Here is a 21,884-nt window from a genome sequence, read left to right on the forward strand (position 1 = left end):
TATCTTGCGAGCTAGTGAGACTAGAAAATTCTTGTCCGATTGGAGTTCAACTTGAAGTAATTAGTGAAAAAGCAGGAGAATAGAGTTCCTAGGTCGGCTCGAAAGCTCTAAACAGCTCAAGATCTCTACTTGGGCGGAGGAAGAAACAGAGAAAAAATAATCTTTATTTATGTTTAGAGGTGTGTTTGCAAAGCAAAATGGCTAACTTAATTTTAGAAATTGAAAGATAAATGCCACAACACTTCGTATAGACCTTTCTTAATAAAGAAAACTTATCCGGTTAGTAGTGATGCTGAATAAGTTCTCCAGTATTCAGTTAGATGGAATCAATATTTTTCTTTTGTTGAGTATTTCCAAGCTCTGGAACCTCTCTTCATTTTGTTTAACGACGATTGACATTTGCTTGCGCTTCTTCCATTGCTTCCCCTCAAAGAGACTTCTTTCTTCTCGTTTCCATCAACGACGGCTAAGCGAGAGCTCCAACTGCTCGATCCTCCTGGCGAGGTCGTGCTTCCCGCAATGCTTCAATCCCTCCACCACCATGTCGAAGCTCTGGCCCCTCGGCACCAGCCCCATCTCCGTCATCTCCACCAAGTAATTCGCCGCCTCCACGTATCTCCCTCCTCTCACGCACATTTTCACAAGCATCGTGTATACAGGCCGGTTCGGCGGGTGGCCCCTCGCCTTCGCGTCGCCGAAGAACCCGAACGCGTCGGCGAACCTCCCCGCCTTGCACAGTGCCTTCACGATCGCCGCGTACAAGCTCGGGAATGGCCGGTGCCCGTCGTCCACCGCCGCGTAGTACAGCCTGAACGCCTCCTCGATCTTCCCCGTCTTCGCCACCGCCGGGATTAAGATCTTGTAGGTGGAGATGTCCGGGCAGAGCCCCCGGTCGCTCGCGTCCTCAAGGAGGTCGACGCCGAACACGGCGTCCCCGGACTTGCAGAGCGCGTCGAGGAGGGAATTGAAGGTGTCGACGTCCGGCAAGGCCCCTTCCTTGGTCATGCGGCGGACGATGCTCTTCGCGGACTCGAGGTAGCCGGCGCCGACGAGGCCGGAGATGAGGAGGTCGCGGCCCCGGACGGGGGGCTTGAACCCCCTCTGCGCCATCTCGTCGAGGAACTCCTGCGCCTCCCGGAGCTTGCCGACGGCGCACCAGGCGTCAACGAGGATGGAGAAGGTCTCGCGGTCGGGGGGAACGGCCTTCCGGGCCATGCGGCGGACGAGGGCGTAGGCACCGGGGAAGTTGCGGGCGCGGCAGAGGGCGGAGAGGAGGGCGTTGTAGACGGCGGTGGTCTGAGGGCAGTGGAAACGGGGGAGGCGGTTGAAGATCTCGACGGCGAGGTCGGGAAGGCCGGCGTCTCCGTAGGATCGGATGATAGAAGCGAAGGTGGAAGGGGGAAGGGGGAGTGAGAGGGAGAGCATGTCGGCGGAGAGGGACCAGAGGTGGCGCCAGTGGCGGCGGGCGGCGAGGGAAAGGAGGAGGGCGTCGAAGTCAGAGGTGGAAGGGCGGTAGGAAGGAAAGGAGGAGCGGAGCCAGTGGAAGAAGCGGAGAGCGTGGAGAGGGGAGGAGGGGGCGGCAGCGCGGAGGACGCGGAGGACGAGATCGGGTGTGGGACTGGGAAGGCGGAGGCGGTTGAGGGTGCGCTCGAGGTAGAAGTCACGTCGTACGATGGAGGCGATGTGGTGAACGGCGGCGAAGTAGGCGTCGTTGGAAGAAGGTGAAGTCGAATTTGTGGTTGAGATCGAGCGGAGGAGGAGGAGGCAGAAGGGCGGGCGGCGGAGGATGGAAGAGGAGAGGAGCATCGGTGGGTTTTTGGGTGCAATGGAGATGTTTGGTGTATTTGAGTGGGTGTATTATTAACACATTTCGTATAGGAAATGTTGAACAGCCCTAAAAGATACTATTGCGGAAATTCGGAATCGCCCTGGACGAATCATCAGTGTCTGATACCATCATCTCCCGTGCCGGAGACTCGAGCTTGCGAGGTCTCTTCATGAAAAATGCAAGGCAAACAAAGGAAAGGAAAGCTGCTGTGAAAGGTATTTGGCATACTGTAGAATGTAAGAAAAATCAGTACTTCAAGCAGCAGCTCAGCTAGAAGCAAGGGGAAACAGGAGCAATTGATGGGCCAAAATTCAATGATAAGTTGGCATACTTCTTAAAGATCACTGAGAATTCAAACCGAATTCTTCTCCTTGATCTAGAGCTGGTTCTTCGGTTGACATCTTGTAGACTTTACAACCTCAGTTTTGACTTTTGAATGAATGATTCATACGCTTCACATTTTTTTTTAACCTCTTATTAGTTCTAGTATATATACGTAAGTCTGGATAAATCACCAAAGCAAATCACAAGATATCATTTATCTCATATAATCTCAGACCCTTAAAAATAGGGTGTGCCATGATCCAAGTATTATTTTAGTACAGTTTAGAGATTCACATAACAATACTAAGAAGTGTTTTGTTCTATTATTATTTTTTTCACTATTCGTTAGGCTCGTTTTGTATAAGACTGTCCAAATATAAATACAAATCGTATCGACCATATAACTAGAGTAAAACTTATGAAAATAAAAATACTTGAATCGCACTAAACTGAAATAAAAGATTGGAAAGAAAGAAAAATAAAAGCTATGGATCCGTAAACATCACTCCCTCGGTTCTCCATCCTACCATCACTCGCCATTCACCCAGCCCGCATAGAATCACTATAAACACATTAGATCGCGTCCGTCCAAATCAAAATATAGTAGTCAAGACGAACGGTGGATATTTTGTCCGCATAAAATACTATGCAAGCCTTCCCGTGTGTATACAACGTCAAGCCTTTAAGGAAAGCCGCGTCTCGGAAGAAAAAGACCAGAAGTGTCGCGAATTAAAGTATTAGATCCAAGCCTTCTTCCCCAAAAATTATAGGGCGCTCCTTCGAACTAGGGTATCTCCATCGGAATCCATCCCCTTCTCCGATCCCACCCAGGGTTCCGATTTGATCTTCCGATTTTGGGAGTCGATTCTAGGGTTTCGTCGCCGACGATGATGCTCTCGCTGCAGGGCGATGGCCGGGAGGGCCATCACTTCCACCAGCAGCAGCCAACTCCCCCGCCGCAGCTGCAGCAGCTGCTCGGACCCAATCTTGCCGCCGGATCTTCCTCCTCGAGCGCCGGCAACGGCGGCCTAGGGTTTCATATGGCGCCCTTCGGGAGCGCCGATCTTGATGTCAAGCCTTTCTCCCTCCTGACGATCGATGGCCCTGCTGACGTCAAGCCCCTGATCATGAAATCGTTAGAAGGTTTATTCATTTTTTTTCCTATTCATTGTGAAAAATTAACTTTCTTTGATGTTGAGTTTGTTGGTTTGTGCAAGATCAGGGTTTTAATGAGTTGTAAAAATTTGATTGTTGGATGGTTTTAGTTGATGAGGACACGCATTTGGCGCTAGCTCATCAGAACTACAAAGCTGGGAACTACAAGCAGGCGTTGGAACACTGCAATGCTATCTACAGGAAAAAGCCAAAACGAACTGACAATCTCCTGCTACTCGGTGCAGTCTATTACCAGGTTAATTTGGTTTGCATGTTCTGTTACTTTGGGTCACTAACAATTTGTGATCTCAGTTTTTTCGTTATTATTGTTCTTATCTTATGATTAATCTCTGCTTCTGTTGTTTTTTTGTTTAATGTTTTATTTCAGTTGCGTGAATTTGACATGTGCATTGCAAAGAATGAGGAAGCTCTTGCTATTGACCCGCATTTTGCCGAGTGCTATGGAAACATGGCAAATGCATGGAAGGTAAACATTGACCCTTGAATGAAAAGAGTTATCTAAGAAGAGGGTAGCGAATGAGTATAGATATCTACATGCATAATATTCTTTGTCTGTTGGTGTAGGAGAAAGGAAACTTAGACCTTGCCATCAATTACTATCTACTTGCTATTCAGGTATGCATATTTCAACACTGTTCTACTGTTTAGCGTTCTTCTACTTTCAATGCTATGAGGTGCTATTATACAATTGAATTCACAATGTGTAGGCATACAAGTGATGCCTGATTCCATTTGCAGACTTAGATTGACACTTTGATCTTAACACACTAGGTTTAGCCAATAAGTTGTTCACTTTATGGTGCATAGAATTGAAAGTTACCTTACTGCTTCATGCTAACAGTACTAGCTTGTTCTTGCACCTCATGAGAGCATTATATTAGATAATTAGAACTATAAGATGTCACGCAGCTCCATTGTCACAATAGCTGGTACTTGCTATTCTAGCTACTTAACTTGTGTGGCTCAAAATAAGAGCAAATATTTCCCAGGACAGGTTATCTTCCATAGAAAATGGTATACAATTTTACTTGGCCAAATTATTTGAGCTGCTTGGACATGTCCGTGAGGTTCACGGGGGACTGTCATTGAGCTTAAATATATTGTTTAAGAATGACCATTGTCCTTTTGCTATTTGACCTTGTAAAAGCAGAGTTGCCTTTTATCTTTCTTTTAGAGTATAGTTTGATCTAGTCATCAATATCATCTTCATTGTGCTGGCAATGAAGCCAATCAATTAAGCTTGAGCTAGGCACCAAACTCAAAATATAGCAAGAATTTGTTAAAGAGTATATCAGGACTATAAAAAACAAACATTTTGTAAATCTTGCTTTTATTAGAAAAAAATGCACCAAGCATTGTTCTTGTTCTATATCTAGAAGTACATTCCTGATTCTGTGACCTAAGAATTACTGGCTCCTGCTTTTGTAGCTCCGTCCCAACTTTTGTGATGCATGGGCAAACCTAGCAAGTGCGTACACACGAAAAGGAAGGCTTAATGAGGCAGCTCAATGCTGTCGCCAGGCTCTTGCACTAAACCCTCATCTGGTATATATATTATTTCCTGTTGTTCTGTCTGTCTTTTATTATTGTTACACCGGATTCATAAAGTTATTATTTTACCTTCATAGGTTGATGCACATAACAACCTGGGTAATCTTATGAAAGCACAAGGATTGTTTCAAGATGTAAGTTCTGGAAACTATCCATAGATCAATTTTTTCTTGCTGGTTGTTGATACTTGATATATGTATTACAAAGTTTGATTTTCTGTTTAATACTTGTGGTAAATAACCTCTATGAGGTATCTCTATATGCAAATTGATAGGATATTGTTATATTGTACATGGGAAGTTAAAATCCTGTTCATTGCAGGCATTCAAGTGCTATGCTGAGGCTATACGTATACAACCTACCTTTGCAGTTGCCTGGTCCAATCTTGCTGGGCTTTTCATGCAGACAGGGGATCTTCACAGAGCTATGTTATATTATAAGGTTCTTAGCATGCCTTCTGTCTGAGGCTTATTTCAAAATTTTTGCTTCCAACATTGTCTTCCTTCTCCATTTGGTTCACCCCTGAGGGGACTTTTATCTATAATGAATTATCACTGTGTGTGTATCAAGAATTAAAAACCATTTTTCCTAGCAAAAAGGAAACTAAAATGATTTTTTTTCCTAGGCTGCTGAACAGATTTCTGTTAGGAGTTTTGTACTGTGAATTGTTATTTATACTCCCTTGTAATGCACAAAGTTACCTCAACTAACATAACTGTTGTGAATCTATGGGATTGCAAGAAAAAGAAATAAACTGATTTTTCACTTTGGACTAAATTATTGCGATAAGCTTTGAATTTGCGGCTTCTTGAAACAGAAGGTACAGAGATAATGGCTACTGATTCTTTAGGTGGACGGATTTTCTTTGTATCTTTTAGTCCTGATCTTTTGATTTTGAAAAGAGGGAGCTAATCCATCATTACTGTTGGTGGTTTTAGGAGTTGCTGCAAAATAAGGTGATTCTACTGTTTTTCTTGAGTAATTCAATTAGTTTTCATTGTACTGATTTTGTCCAAGACTCCCAAGTTAAGCATTGTTCACAGGCATGAGAATTTGAATGGTGAGATGTATGTTACAAATGGTTTTATTTACAAATGGTTTTATCATTTTATGAAATATAAGGGGCGACTTGATTCAAGATTTTAAAAGAAAAAGCAAGCTATATACAGTTACATTGGCATGTGTTGATCTTTCTTGTTGTTAATAATTTTAAAAGAAAAGTTTTATGTTGTCAGTTAAGTTTATTGTGGAGTTGTCTTACATGGATCTTAGGTGTCATATCTAAAATATGTGATTTCTTCAGCTGTGGGAGCATTTGTATGTTGTTAAATTTTTCACGGAGTGACTTAAAAATCTGTTTGAGTTGGAATCTTTTTTGACAAAAATACTGCTATAGAATGAATTTTTTATCGCCTATTTATTTTAGTTTGACATGATTGAGTAGGTGATATAATTCTTATCGTAGTGTTGGCTAATTTAGTAAATATGATGGCTAATATCTTAGGGTGTCTGGTTTCCAGTTAAGGGTTTGACATGATTGAATAGGTGATCTTATCACTGTGTTGGCTAATTTAGTAAGTCTGGGACCGTTTGATTTCTGGAGAAAATCTAGAGTAGGTTTAATTTCTTACTCTTACAAATTGTATCTTTAATCAAAATAGAGTAATTTGATGTTTAGTTGTAAACTAGAATATTGATGTAATAATTACTTTTGATGTTAGATAAATTTAAGGTAAAAGTATAATGAGAATAGGAAATTGACTCAAATACCCTTGATTTGACTTATAAATGTAAATTAAAGTGTTCTCATAATTAGATATGCGTTGCATACTTGTAAGGATGCAATGCATACTTTAATAAGGAATGAGATAAGAGATACGTGGGAAAATTAAGCGAGAAAGTTTGGTTTGTGAAATGAGATAGGTAGGTGGTAGGAGAGAGGAGAGGATTTTTAATATAATTTAAACTGGGGATTAGATTTGTTTCCAATGGTATTAAAAATGCTTGTACAGTTTAAACTGCTAGTTCAGATTTTTTTTTTGTTTCATCATATCCCTGAGTAGTAAGAGGTTTGTTCTTGGATACATGTTGGTCTCGTTAAATTTTCTGGTAATGTTGGACCTGAAACAAAATTGATGGATAGACTACTGTCATGAATCACTTGTTTGAATGTCTATCATTTATTGCTGGATTTATTGTTTCTTCCTATGTTTAATTGAAGTGTGTAAATTTTTGTTAATCCATAGCATCTATTTTCTCTTTGAATTTGATTATTCTTAAATTTTGATGATATTTTCTATTTTAGGAAGCGATCAAGCACAAGCCAGCATTTGCTGATGCCTACCTGAACCTGGGGAATGTTTACAAGGTGTGACTTAATGAATTCCTGTAATCGGTATCATTTTGCAGCCACTTTGGTCTTCCCTTTTGGAAAATGATTTTTTTTTTTGGTTGCGGTAATTTCCAGACTTTGAGAATGCCTGAGGAGGCTATCATGTGCTATCAGTATGCTTTACAAGCACGTCCTGATGATCCAATAGTTTATGGTGAGTGAGTATCTCCTTTCACCTTTTGGAAGGGCTATTGCTTTAGCCAATTGGTGATATTAACATATTATATGAGATAATCTCGGACTTGAACTCTAATTAGAGAGGTTGCTTGGAGATTTTCTTATACTAGCTAGTGTTGATAATTTGATGTAGCCAGTTGCTTGTGTGTGTGTACACATGTATGATATACGCAGTAATATTTGATGGTCTAATCTGTGGCAGGAAACCTCGGGAGTACATATTATGAGCAAGGCCAGCTGGATTTGGCCATCCTGCATTACAAGCATGCCATTAGTTATGATTCGACATTTATTGAGGCATACAATAATCTGGTTAGTTTGAGCATCCTAATATCATGTACTTGTTCTTTCTTAAAAGAGTAATATGAACATTAATAATGATTATTTGGGATGAAATATTCTTCTTACTGAAAGGGGAATGCTCTGAAAGATGGTGGCAGAGTGGAGGAAGCTATGAATTGCTATCGGGTGAGTGTTTAACTTCATTATCTTTTCATTATTTTTTCTATGATAACACTATGTATGACTTTTTTTCCCTGGTTGAAGTCATGCCTTGCTCTCCAACCTAATCACCCACAAGCTCTTACAAACCTTGGGAATATTTACATGGAGTGGTAAGAATTCTCAATTGTGGTTTAATATTGTCAGATTTTGGATTATTTTATCATGGTTCACTTTGAAATACTATCTGAACTTCCAGGAACATGACGAGTGTAGCTGCGACATACTATAAGGCAACATTAAATGTTACTAATGGATTATCCGCTCCTTTCAGCAATCTTGCTATAATATACAAGCAACAGGTGCCTGCAACAATGAACTTGTTTGCTACCAACCCACATTTGTATCGAGTAGTGCAGCACTTTATATATATATATATATTCTTTTCTTTTTTAGAGAATTAATTTTCCATTTGCTATTCAATTTCCAGTGATCGTGCTGCATACTCTATTTTTGCAACAGGGTAAATATGCTGATGCCATAACTTGTTACAATGAAGTACTGCGTATAGATCCTATGGCAGCTGACGGGCTTGTCAATAGAGGAAACACATTTAAGGAAATTGGTCGAGTCAGTGATGCAATTCAGGATTATCTTCGGGCTGTAACAATCAGACCAACTATGGCTGAAGCTCATGCAAATCTAGCTTCAGCTTACAAGGACACGTACTTAGCTATTATTTTTATCTTTCATCTGACTTATCTTAAGCACAATCAGCTATTAGCAGGCATGCTACTGATGCATTTCCGTTATCTTGTCCTCCCTTTGGGAATCACTTTTGTAGTGGACATGTGGAAGCAGCTATAAAGAGTTATAAGCAGGCACTGCTGCTACGGTCAGATTTCCCTGAGGCAACTTGTAATCTCTTACACACTTTACAGGTCAGAGCAAATGCCCTTCAATAACTGCAATCTTTTCTCATTCAGTTATCAGTCACTTATAACATTTGCTAAATTGGAAAATCATAAATTCTAAAACAATATTGTGAATCATATGGTCCTCTTAGATGTATTACAGCAATATGTTAGCAGAAACTTTAGAAGATTAAAAAAGGAATTGACAACCTTGACTTGCTAATTATTTGAAGTGTTGCATTCATATGATTTATTCATCATGACTTGTGCTAATGACTCATCAGTGTGTATGTGATTGGGATGACCGAGACAAGAAGTTTGCTGAAGTTGAGGGAATCATCAGAAGGCAGATAAAGGTATTGCAAATGATTCTGTTGTTTTCTGTTGTTATCTTACCTTTTTAGGAATTATTGTATACTTTGGTTTCACTCCACCACATTCGTTATTTCAGATGTCTGTTCTACCAAGTGTACAACCTTTTCATGCTATTGCTTACCCAATCGATCCAATTCTTGCTTTGGAAATCAGGTGACTATGTGAAATATTTTCCCTATGTTTATATTTGAAAATTATTAATGTCTCAGCCTTCTCCTTGATTTGATTATTTTAGATTTATGCCAGTTGGTAGATGTATTCTAAGGCTGAATATTTGCTTGTCATTGTCATATAGCCAAAAATATGCAGCACATTGCTCTTTGGTTGCCTCTCGTTTTAAGCTCCCTGCATTCACACATCCAGCCCCCTTACCTGTCAAGGCTGAAAGTAAAAATGGTCGGCTCAGGGTGGGGTATGTATTTTACTCTTAATGCTTATTGATACCTTTCTATTTCTAATATTCTTATGCATTTCATGATGATTTTCCAGGTATGTGAGTAGTGATTTTGGTAACCACCCTCTTTCCCATCTTATGGGTTCAGTATTTGGGATGCACAACCGAGAAAATGTTGAGGTTGATGAACATTTCTTTGCGTACATTTATGATTCTCTTATAGTACATCTAGAGTTCCCATTCAATTTATACTAACAAATCTATCTACAGGTTTTCTGTTATGCCTTAAGTCAAAGTGATGGCAGCGAATGGCGTCATCGTATCCAGTCTGAAGCAGAGCGCTTCATTGACGTGTCTTCCATGTCGGCTGATATGATTGCCAGGTTGATCAATGAGGATAAAATACATATTCTTGTCAACCTCAATGGTTACACAAAGGTATCCCTGACAACAATAATAGCACAATCTTTACATGCTACTCTAGGTTTCTTGCTATTGATCCTTTATTCCTTTTGTTACATACTGCAGCTGATTCTCAAAATTTCTCTTACAGTTTGTTAAGTCTTCTTTGCATTCTTTGTTATAACACAATGTGACATCACTGCAAGCCCCAGAGACAATGGTGCGACTCACTTTCAGATACCTGTAAATATCTGATGGCAGCAGAAAACTCCTTTTGCAGCAGGGTCAAAATGAATGTCAACATTCAATATATGTTTGAATATGGATAGTGTAATCTTACAGATAGAGTTAGAATATCCCAAAGGATAGAGTTGTGAAACTTGGATTAACAGTGGAAAGAGAGTACAAAGAGAAAGAACAAGGGGAGAGATGCTATCATGGGTATACGAGTGCGTGAATATATAGCCTGGTATCTTAGTACTATATACAGGGTCATGATCAACCATTCCCATGGCACTTTATTGGTAACTTTTGCAATATCTTGCAGTCTCAGCACTTGTTTGAGCCCAAATTAAAAATGAAGAACGAACTCTACTAAACTTCTTTTGGTAGGAAATTTCTAGTCAATAATATGGTAAGAAAATTTATTACTGGATTTTATATGGTGTCCTCTGTTACCATTTGAATATAAAGTGGCTTCCCTATTAGGGACTAAAGTTAGTTTGGTTGAGGGAGAAGTTAATGGACTGCAACTTAGTTCTGTTTTTAATTTGTATCCGGTCTCCTGGTAATTTGCTTATAGCTCCAAGTATTTATTGTTCTAAAGTATTCCCCAGAAGTATATCATAGAACTACTTGCATAGGAGATAACAATATTAGTTGCTGTATAGTTAATGACTTAGTGTGCGTCATTGCGAGATAACAATATTAGTTGCTGTATATTTAGTGACTTAGTGTGCATCATTGCTCTTATATTTTTGTCATATTAACATTCTTGCAGTTGTCACTTCGTATATGTTGTTAATTTTACTTGTTGAGGTTCCAAGTGATCCTGTTGTTGATTCAATGCTTTGCTCTTCAGGGTGCAAAAAATGAAATATTTGCAATGCAACCAGCACCTATCCAAGTTTCTTACATGGGTTTCCCTGGGACAACTGGTGCAAGTTATATTGACTATTTAGTCACTGATGAGGTACAATAAAGAAGTCATATGTTCTTCCTTTCCCCAATGGAAGCTCCCCTGCTTCTAGGAGTTGCACTAACATTCTTTCTTTTTATTCTCCTTGTAGTTTGTCTCTCCTATGCGTTTGTCACATATATATTCAGAAAAACTCGTCCATCTGCCCCATTGTTACTTTGTGAATGACTATAAGCAGGTAATCTGCATTTAGCTATATAGTGTGTGTGTGTGTATAGCTCTATATGTTTATGCAATACTTATTTTTGTGTCAATTTACCTGTTACAGAAAAGCCGAGATGTTCTTGATCCAGTATGTCCACATAAGCGAGCGGATTATGGTTTACCTGATGATAAATTTATATTTGCCTGCTTTAATCAGCTTTACAAGATGGACCCTGACATATTCAATACTTGGTAAATTTATTGACTCTTATCCTTCTATTCTCAAAGCTTTCTTTTTTTAACCACCTTGTGTAAATAAGAACTTATAATCTATACTCGTGGGTCTGTTTCTCTGACCATTGGCATGGAATCTGACTAATTCTATTCCATTTAGTTTGAAGGAAAAGCAAGTTTATCCTACCTTAATTGTATCTGTTCATCTTGTGGGTCTTGTTATACATAAGAAAGACCCAAAAGAATGTGCATTAAGAAAAAGATAGGGCTGCTTCAAGCCTTCAAGGCATGTTCACAGATGCACTTAGATTGAGTCCTCCTCAAGTGCAAGAATGAATTTTAAAGGAACAGGATTCTTACACCTGATGAAATATTACCTATGGGTGTTTATAGCTAATGTAGAATGCACAAATTGCAAGTTGATGGTAAGTTAGTTTTAAAACTCAGATTGCTCATCTAATTCTTATCATCAGGTGCAATATTCTCAAACGCGTTCCTAATAGTGCACTTTGGCTGTTGAGATTCCCAGCAGCTGGTGAGATGAGATTGCGTGCTCGTAAGTGTCTATTTTTCTCTCCTCTCTCCCCCCCAATATATATACACACACACACACACACATATATACACACACACACATATATATATACATACACGCATATGCATACACATACACATGTATTTATATGTGTACACATATATGCACACACACACACACACACACACACACATGTATTTATATGTGTACACATATATGCACACACACACACACACACACACACACACACACACACACACACACACACACACACACACACACACACACACACACACACACACACACACACACACACACACACACACACACACACACACACACACACACACACACACACACACACACACACACACACACACACATATATATATATATATGGAGACAGCAACAGCAAGTTGACAGCTGTCCTAGAAGCTACCATTCCGTAATGAATTTAACTTTGTTTGCTAGACATCAATTGCAACAATGATGATGAGAGAAGCTGGTTATTTCTTCCTCATACATTCAGGTCATTAGTTGTTTGGCTGTACTAACTAGATAGCCTGTCCTATGCAGATGCTGTGGCACGAGGGGTGAGACCAGAACAAATCATATTTACAGATGTTGCCATCAAGAATGAGCATATCAGACGCAGTGCCTTGGCAGACCTTTTTCTTGACACGTAATACTTATTTCTTCGCAGAACTTTTACATGGATGGTGTGAAGTCCTATCATATTGTTTTAACCTAGCTGTTATGGTTGGTTTGAATGAACAGGCCCCTATGTAATGGCCACACCACAGGTACAGATATACTATGGGCTGGTTTGCCAATGATAACACTTCCCCTAGAAAAAATGGCCACCAGAGTGGCTGGTTCACTGTGTTTGGCAGCTGGAGTAGGGGAGGAGATGATAGTTAACAGGTGATTTTATCTTCTGCCTTCCTCTTCCATCTATTCTATTTGGTTATCATATCTTGTGTAACTCTCATTCTTCTTGTTGTTAGCTTGAAAGAATACGAGGAAAGGGCTGTAGAGTTGGCTTTGAATCCCTCAAAGCTCCAAGCACTTACCAATAAACTCAAGGCAGCTCGATTGACATGCCCGTTATTTGACACCGCTAGATGGGTAAGTTAGCTTGCTGCTTAATTCTGACTGTTCTCTCCTTTATTTTGTGCCAATATTATTAAAAATTAACTATATTGGAGTTGCCACACCTTATTGAAATGCCTCTGCATCATTTTGTGTTATGGTGATAGCGTGCATGACATTGCAGGTGCGGAATTTGGAGAGAGCATACTTCAAGATGTGGAATCTGTACTGCTTTGGTAGACATCCTCAGCCCTTCAAAGTGACAGAAGATGATACCGAGTTCCCATGCGATACATAGTGGGAGTACACGGTGTAAATAATACAAGATTTCATCATCCAATAAGAAGTTCTCTTTATCAGGGTTCTTTGAAATGGTACACCGGGATGAACTAACTTACCTGTTATCAAAGATGAAGAGCTAATGTCTTTAAGGTGGTTAGTGTGCCTTAATTAAGGGTCTTCTCTTTTATGAACCAGATAGGTAGCTTATATAACTTGAGGTAAGAAAATTCTCTTTATCTCAGTTCTGCCATTGTTGGTCATTATTTTATTATCTCATATGTTTCTGTGCGTGTAAGACTTGATCATCTTGAGATTGTACTGAGATGTTTCTTTTTCCTGACTAGTTCATAACAGATTTCTATCTCTACGATTGTTGCCAACTGGTTGGCCATGATGTGTTGTGAAACCCATCCACCATTGCGTACGCTTTTCTGAATTTTTGGATATGCTAGAGTGATGGTCCTGGTCCAGCAATGTTAGAATGACTCGTGATGCAAGTGGTGGATTTGTTGGTTGAAATGGGGTCCCGCAGGGTGTTATATGTTGTTGATATTTGATGTATATTCTCTAGGGCATAACTGGGATAGTGGGAATATGACAGTTTTGCCAGTTCGTGATCTGGAAGCAGTTGCTTTGCTAGTATTCACTTGATGTGGCAGTATTGATTGCGAAAGATGGCTCATGTTTTATGAGTGAACATCATCATTATGAGGCTTTTTGGAGAAAGTAGCTGCCATATGAGTATTTGGTGGTGGAAAGCTTTCACATCACGTCCCTCTTTTTACAAGAGGAACAGCTTGGTTGCAACCGCAACCTTCGGTAAACGGTTGCCAATTTTGCTGGTGAGCGCTCGCCATTTTTGCTGGCAAATTGTGATTCCATTCTTGACAACCTTGCTTGTCACAGTAATGCAATCTGTGGAGTTCGGGGGGTGCAATCTTTGCGTCGGCCATTGCGGGGGAGCTCAATTATCCGAGGATCTAAGTCGAATTATGAATAAGTTGCCAGTGTTACCCTGAAGAGTCATTTGTAGATGGAAATTTATTGATTAAACTATAGTGCACTTTAGCAAAGTAAAAGCAAAAGATTAATGAAATTTTGCCCCAAGAAGAAGTCTCCTTGCTCAAATAAATAAGTTTAGTGAGGACCTTGATCGAGGTGAGGGATCACAACAATCCGTCCAAGACACAAGAATTTTTTTTATCGGTTCTCCAACCACCAGGCAATTTATTTCAGATGACAACAATGTAATCCGGGTTACGTCTTCACAATCTGAATAGTGATCTTCCTATTTGCCAAAGATCCCTTAATATAAAGATGTTTGTTTCACCTCAAAATTTTTCCAAGCTAAATAGCTATAAAACTTCTCTTCTTAGGCATCAGGACTTCTCCTGAAGTAGTGCTGCAAGGTGATACCGGGATGATGCACAATGGATATGTTGGGAGTGTTTAACCAAAATAAGCAAGCCCTCCTCCAAATTTTTATAAAAAATGAATCACCGACGAGTTTGATGTCTTCTAACAATTAGACAAATCGTTCAACCAATCAATCGTTTTACTGAAAAAATAAAATAAAAAAATAAAAAACTGTTATAGGTATAAAATTTGGAAAAGGGCTAGTTGGGTCAAAAACTCCATATATACTATGAAACTTTCATTTGACTCAATACATATTCTCTAGTAAGTACAATAACACCAGGCCGGCCATCAGAAGAAGTCACATGGTTTGAGATGCAAGCAACGGGCAACGGCAGCATCTCTCTTCTCACAGGTGGAGCTTTCTTTCTCAAGAAAATAAATAAATAAATAATAATGGTCACAACCTAGTTAAACAAGGAACCTCCCACGTGGCACCTACGGGAGATTAACATCGAATCTATCAATAAATTTTCTACTTTCTCTTCTCCTTTTCTTTTTTTTTTTTTTTTTTTTTTTTTTTTAAAATTGTTTTTAATTAATAACTCAATATTCCAAACCCACGCTCCCTCCCTAACGACCACATATCCACATGTAAACTACTCCTGGAAACAAATCAAATTACCAGCTCACCAATCCATGTCTCTTCACCTCCCTCCATCCCAGCCGTTGGATCCTCTGTTACTCGTCACTCCCTCCTCCTCTCTCTTGTTATTAACACCAACTCTCTCTATATCTCCCACTCTCTCTACTCTTCGTATTCGAAAAGAAAAAAAGAAAAAGAAAAAGAAGATAGAAGATGGTTATTGCTGCCGCTTCCCCTTCTCCGGCCATCGCGAGCCGCCATCTCCACCATCCACCTTACAAAGAGGTAACAGCTTTGGTAGTTCTTCTTCTTCTTCTTTGGATATGTTGAGCTTATTTGCTTGGATTTGTTTAGATGATTTTGACTGCAATCGAGTCGCTGAAGGAGAGAGGTGGCTCGAGTCGGCGAGCCATCTCCAAGTTCATCGGCTCCACCTACTCCGACCTCCCGCGGAAACACGCGGCTCTCCTCGCCCTCCACATCCGCCGACTAAAAAGCAAGGGCGTTCTCGATAAGGTGAAGAATTCTTACAAAATCTCCAAATCTTCGGCAAAACCTACCTCGTCCGATCCCTCTCCGAGGCCCCGCGGCCGTCCGAGGAAGTCGGAGGAAACGAGACTCGTGTCGCAGAATGTCGAGAAGAGGGCCCGGGGCCGGCCGCCGAAGAGTTTGGTGCCGCTTATTGTACCCAGTGGGGTGAAGGTGAGGCTTAAGAGCGAACCCGATTTGGAGAAGCCGGCGATGAAGAAGCCTCGGGGCCGGCCGCCGAAGAACTCGGCGCCACTGGTGGTTGGAAAGAGGAGGCCTGGTCGGCCGCCTAAGGCCGCATTGGCGGTGACGGCGGCGGCGGACATGCCGAAGCGGAAACGTGGTCGGCCTCCGAAGGTTGAGGCGACCACTGCATTGTCTGCGTTGATTGTATTCCCAGCGGCGTCTTTGAGTGAGCTCGTGTCTGGGGCGGTAAGAAAGAAGCCGGGAAGACCCCCAAAGGCTAAATTGGAGAAGCGAAAACCTGGTCGGCCTCCAAAGAAGCCCGAGGTGGAGGCCGTGATCGGGAGGAAGTGGCGTCCGCAGCCAGGGAGGCCTCCGAAGGTTACTGCTGATGTAACTTCATTGAATGAGAAAAGGAAGCGAGGCCGCCCTCCAAAGAGCATGATGATAGCCAATTCCACGGCTCCCCCTACTGCGAAAAGGAAACTGGGCCGGCCCCGCAATGTGAACAAGGAGGGCAAAGTCGCGAGTCCAAGTGGAAAAAGGCGTGGTCGACCTCCCAAGAAACCTGAATCATCTCTACCACCTATGGATGGGGAAACAAAGGTGGTCTTGGAGAAGAAGAAAGGTCCTGGCAGACCAAGGAAGACTGTGCAGGTGTGAAATTCCTAAACTTGTGCTCTCGTGCTAACAATGTTGTTGCTTATTGTCTTGTGTTTGTTTATGATTCCATTTTATTAGGTTCTTACCGGATCTTAAGTTGTTAGACTGAAATTATCAGTATATGTAGCAGGAAGCCATAGAGTAGGTTTAGTGTTTGCTAATGGCTAATGCATCTAATTTTCTTCGTATAGTCAGCAAAATGAATATGTGACATGTAAACAAACAATGTTGTGATCACCTATATTTAAACGGATTGTCAAAATGTTCTGCTTTAACAGTTTGAATTGAATTTGCTGTTTGCAATATTTCTCAATTTTTTTTTTCTGTTTTATGAAGCTAAGTCTTGGATTAATTTTTGTGCTTTACTTTTTGCATTGGACATCTTGTTACCTTGGGGTTTATTATATCAATATACACCCAATTTTCTAGAGGTTTCAATGCCTGCAGTTCTTAGTTGTGTTACTAGTTTGACACATCTTTAACACATGGTAGGTCCTGCAAGAGAATTGACTGCTACAGTTGTTGTAGAGGCCTATGTTGCAAAAAATTTGGTTCACTAAAGAAATTTTCTCCTCTTTTATAAATAATGTTATCTGTAATGCAACCCCTGTTTAAGCAGCATGGGTGGATTTGAGAATTGTCCTTTAATGTTTAGGCGGTTATTATTAAGCAGTCAAAAAGGGAACAAGGGTTGAAGTAGCTAAATGCAATGGAGCAGTCCTTGAGATGGAAGGTTGTGGTATTTGAGATAATATCGAAGGGGAGGAGGGCTTTGACAATGTCCAACAAAATAGATTTTTGCAGCAAAAATAGTTGATGCTTTAGAGGCAAGGTGAGATGAGCCTCAAGTCAATCATTGCAGTAGAAAAAAGACTGGAATGATGAGCACACAAGGTGGTGATCATAGGTTGACCACAAATGTATAGGAGTTGAGAAAGTTTGTTGTTGTTGAGGAGGCCCATAAATATGAAAAGTACTTAGCAGCAATCTCATTAGTTCTTAGGAGGGAGGAATTTTATGGGAGCTACTGGCCCTAGTTCTAGTTGGCAACATCTCACACATGGGGACTATTTGTAGAAATTGGAATCCCTGTCTATGATATGTTATGAAGGGGACTTTCCCAGTCTGGGGTTTGGATATGCCATAGAAGTGGGAGATTCTTAGTTAACGAGAAAGGCTCATCGTAATACTATGTTTACTTGTCGTACGGTGGAATTTCACGATGGATGAAACACCACCAGACAATAAACATAAGATTGTGGAGAATTGAAGTTCATTAAACAACAGTTTTGGTGATTTGGATCTCACCATGTTTGATTGGGAAAGAAGTGAAAAGGTGGTTGGAATTGGTGATTATTCCATTCAGTGGACAATAATTTACATAGCCAAGCTTAGGGAAGCCCATGGGCCATGACCAAGTTGGATAGGTCTCTAGTCTCTAAATGATGTGAGGATAGATAGTCAGATACAAGCTAGATGCCTTAGGTGAATCTTCTACCTGGTTATCGTCTGATTTGCTTGCAAACTCCAAAATGAGCGGAATACCAGGTTGAAATATCAGGAATTGCTTATTAAAGAAATTTCCAAAGTGTGAAATGCTTACTGGAAGATGTTGGGACATATATAGATGCAGGTGAGGTTAAGATTTTGCAACCTTTGCAAATTTCAATTGCTCTCCTTGGTTCAGTCTGAAATCTTGCAAAGGAGTTGATCTGATTATTGCGAAGCAGTGCATGTAACTGATGAAACAATATAAAAGTTTAGGTTTTAAGCTATCAAACTGATGCAAAGGAGAGAATGTGATCTGAGATATTGGTATTAGAAAGATGAAAGTCCCTGGGCGACCAATGACTTTCAGCTAATACCATCAAAACGTCTCAATCCTATGACAGGAATTGGTGCTCAACTAAACTGTTCACAAAAGAGATCTTATAATAGGAAATATAAAGTCTACAGTTGTTGGAAGGTATTTTCCAATTTCACAGTATTGCTGTTAGTTGAAGGACAGTTCGTCCCAATGGCCACGGCTTGAATAGTCTTCTTAATGACTAGTTGTTGATCAACTGTCAACTTGCAGTTGCAGATGACATAAACCTTCACTCAAACAGATGAGATAATGATGTGGGGCTTCAGAATTCACTGCAACAATACATAGATAATGACATTTATCGTTTAAACTATATAATGCCCGCAAGAGTTCTCTTCATGGGTGTGACAGCCATCATACTAGTAGTAAAGAAAATTAGTTCGCTTCACATTTCTTCTTCAAGTCATGGTCTTTATACATCTCATGTGCAAAAAAACTTTCTTTATTCTCAAGTTAGTGGAAGAAAAAGGTGCCAAGTCCTTTAGACTTCCATCAACAATTAGGCATCTCTAAAGAAGTGATTTCACTGGCTGAAAACTTATTGTCACATTTAGTGATAATTTATTTCTCATTTTATCTGAAACAAGAAATTTTGTGCAGCAGTGGACCATGATGGATTTCATCTTAGTGACATACCCACTTACTACTAATTATCTAATGTTATTTATGTTGCTAGTAATAGTTTTTTCTTTCTCATTGCTTTCCATTTCTTCCACTCCATGGATGCATTTGTACTTCCACAAAGCACTCCACTGCTGCCATGATTGCATGGAAGCCTGTGCTTCCCTCCCCCAACCATGAAACAATCTGTGACGCCAACATCAATTATTTATAAAAAAAAAACATGTTGCAAAGTGGTCCATGTTTGCTAGTGGAGCATGCGAATCCAGATTATGGGGTTCACATGTAATCAAATGAAAGGGACATAGTTCTAACTTTTAGCTAGTTGGTGGAGTTTTTAGTGATAATAGTTAATGCAACCTCCATTAGAGAGGAACCCCATCTCATTGACATGCCTTCTAATTTATATTTTTAGGTTTTGTCTCAAGTGATTAACTCAATGACGTAGGTATCATATCACTCTTAGTTGGCTACTTCGGGTTCCTGACAATCTTTAGGAAATCATTAAAGTTAAATAGATCTCAATAATGAACAAGATCGTACACATCAAAGCCATACTTTACTGCAATCATGCGTTCACTCGGAGATTTGAAATCAAAGATAGACAGAGATTTAATGCCGTAGCAAATATACAGTGTGGCCTATAGCATATCATACAAATAACTATAGACGACTGCAACTTAGATGCCATAACCAGTATGCAGTGGTCTTATAATAAATATAAGCGGAAAGAAAGAAGAAAAAAAAGCAGCTGATTTCCTTGCAAATTATGGAAGAATAATCACAAGAACAGCAGGGATTTAAGTGATCTCAGGCGGAAAACGGCAGCGTCGAACCATTTGTAGAGGTGTTGTAGGGCTTTTCTTCGGACTTCCGCCTGCAAACTATGATCCAGGTAATGGCTTCCAATAGCAAGGCAATGCCACCCAAGATACAGATCACAATGATATAAGCAGTCTTCCATTTTTGATCAACATGTAAGATGTTCATTCCTTTGAAGATGTTAACAATGCCCAGGATGATGACTGTGTATCCTACCAGGTGATGGTAGATGTTCCAGTAGAAGCGATACTTGTGATCTTTGTTAGGCCTCAGAAACAGCGCAAAAATCTGAGGAAAAAAGATCACGGTTCAGTATGTCAATGAAATCCATAATCACTAATAATGAACTAGAAGAAATTATAGAAAACAACTACGAACCAACAACATTTAGCAAGTTAGATGTGACTCTAAGGATAGAATTAGAGGACTCTTTACCTGCACGGTGGCAATGGAGAAGAGTGCGATTCCAATATCCCTGTGAGTCGTGTATGTGATACCTTTTGATTTGCTCCCAAGATTGAGACCAGTTGCCCAGCCAGCAACTCCCAAACAATAACCTATCAATTGGCATGCGACATGTAGGTAAAACCATGCAGGATCTGCCGACTTGAATGTCTTGAGATATCTTGCAAAGATGGCTCCAATTGGAAGCAGAATTCCCCAACTCACAGCATTCAGAACTCCATGTACCTAAACGAAGAATATAAAATGGAGGAAAATGAGAGAAAATCTTGAAATATCACCGAGAAAATATTCGTTAGAGAAACGAAAGTGGTTTCCACACAAGGAAAAGAAAAGGAAGAAAAAGAGAAGAAAAATCAAATAAGAATTTGGTCAATCTCTTCAACAAACTTATCGGAATTATAATACTAAAATAATATAATCTAAGAAATGCTATTAAATTGAAGAAGAGGAGGGGTGGAAATAAGAAAAGGATTCAAAGACACTCACGTTCCTCTTCCTCAACATGGATCCACCATCTCCGTCCGAGGCACTGACCCCTTTGACGAGATCCAGCCTCCCCTTTGCTGCAAGATTATCAACACCAAAGGCATGCTTATCCGGCACCCCTCCGGTGACCGATGCCCCAACCTGCCACACCTGGTTCACCACCTCCATCCCCTTCCCCAATTTTACTGTCGCAAACATCCTAATCTTCCCGTTCGCATACTCCGCCGCCCGATTAGTCGTCTCGAACGCGATCGCCGACTCCTCGATCGGGCCGTACTCTACGGCGGAGATGTTATACGTCTTCACCCCCATCGCACCGCTCGGCTGCTTGAAAGCGATCAGAGCCTGGGCTCCCTTCATGCCCTCGCCGGAGGGATTGATGGCCCACGCCACCCAGCCGGCCGGATCCGCAGGCGGCGCGACGAAGGCGAGGGAGATGGAGGAAGCGGCGCGATCGTAGGTCCAGTGGAGGGAGGAGGAGAGGTGAGGCAGGTCATTGCACGCCGCGAACACGCGGTTCGAGAACGTCTCGGCGGCGCATCCGCCAGCTCCGGCGGCGGCGGCATGGACAGCTGGAGAGAAGAGGAGAAAGAGGAAAAGTAGCCGGAACCCCATCAAGGCCATGGATTCCCCAGCGAAAATCTTGGGATCGGAGTGCTCGGGCTGGAGATATTGAGGGCGTATTTATAGGGGAGGAGGGAAATTAGTGCCCGGTTCCGGGAAGGACTTAAAAATGTGATTTCGAAATAATTTAGGGGGTTGGTTAGAAATTCTTTCCTGGAAGGGAG

At 40.8% G+C, this 21,884-nt stretch overlaps 4 protein-coding genes across 6 annotated transcripts; 2 read left to right on the forward strand and 2 right to left on the reverse strand.

Moving 5' to 3' along the window:
• Positions 1-181: 181 nt before the first annotated feature.
• Positions 182-2,256, reverse strand: LOC140773797 (uncharacterized). The gene has a single exon (XM_073116545.1). It carries the CDS (start codon positions 1,804-1,806, stop codon positions 457-459), a length of 1,350 nt encoding a protein of 449 aa, XP_072972646.1. The 5' UTR covers positions 1,807-2,256; the 3' UTR covers positions 182-456.
• A 599-nt stretch (positions 2,257-2,855) lies between these two features.
• LOC140773202 (probable UDP-N-acetylglucosamine--peptide N-acetylglucosaminyltransferase SEC) lies at positions 2,856-14,110 on the forward strand. Of its 3 annotated transcripts, none has more exons than XR_012106431.1 (29): positions 2,856-3,295; positions 3,418-3,563; positions 3,696-3,794; positions 3,893-3,943; positions 4,757-4,873; positions 4,957-5,013; positions 5,201-5,320; positions 7,185-7,247; positions 7,347-7,425; positions 7,651-7,760; positions 7,863-7,916; positions 7,995-8,062; positions 8,149-8,251; positions 8,412-8,614; positions 8,734-8,830; positions 9,088-9,159; positions 9,255-9,331; positions 9,474-9,590; positions 9,668-9,752; positions 9,843-10,010; positions 11,056-11,166; positions 11,264-11,350; positions 11,441-11,568; positions 12,024-12,106; positions 12,662-12,767; positions 12,863-13,009; positions 13,093-13,213; positions 13,362-13,677; positions 13,804-14,110. XR_012106431.1 is itself a non-coding variant. In XM_073115651.1 (28 exons), the coding sequence occupies exons 1-28, from the start codon at positions 3,040-3,042 to the stop codon at positions 13,473-13,475; spliced, it is 3,039 nt and encodes a 1,012-aa protein (XP_072971752.1). In that variant the 5' UTR covers positions 2,856-3,039; the 3' UTR covers positions 13,476-13,796. The 3 variants fall into 3 exon arrangements, 1 of the variants encoding a protein (XP_072971752.1); XR_012106432.1 differs by having other exon boundaries at positions 13,814-14,110; XM_073115651.1 differs by lacking the exon at positions 13,804-14,110 and having other exon boundaries at positions 13,362-13,796.
• A 1,484-nt stretch (positions 14,111-15,594) lies between these two features.
• On the forward strand, positions 15,595-17,124 carry LOC140774715 (uncharacterized). The gene is made up of 2 exons (XM_073117804.1): positions 15,595-15,746; positions 15,816-17,124. Exons 1-2 carry the CDS (start codon positions 15,675-15,677, stop codon positions 16,833-16,835), a joined length of 1,092 nt encoding a protein of 363 aa, XP_072973905.1. The 5' UTR covers positions 15,595-15,674; the 3' UTR covers positions 16,836-17,124.
• A 2,806-nt stretch (positions 17,125-19,930) lies between these two features.
• On the reverse strand, positions 19,931-21,882 carry LOC140774714 (cytochrome b561 and DOMON domain-containing protein At3g25290-like). Its single transcript, XM_073117803.1, has 3 exons — positions 21,097-21,882; positions 20,581-20,835; positions 19,931-20,433 (listed from the first exon to the last, which is right to left on the reverse strand). Exons 1-3 carry the CDS (start codon positions 21,718-21,720, stop codon positions 20,134-20,136), a joined length of 1,179 nt encoding a protein of 392 aa, XP_072973904.1. The 5' UTR covers positions 21,721-21,882; the 3' UTR covers positions 19,931-20,133.
• Positions 21,883-21,884: the final 2 nt, after the last annotated feature.

Source organism: Typha angustifolia, chromosome 13, assembly GCF_048772165.1.
Source record: "Typha angustifolia cultivar Huaian chromosome 13, ASM4877216v1, whole genome shotgun sequence".
Classification (NCBI taxonomy): Eukaryota; Viridiplantae; Streptophyta; class Magnoliopsida; order Poales; family Typhaceae; genus Typha; species Typha angustifolia.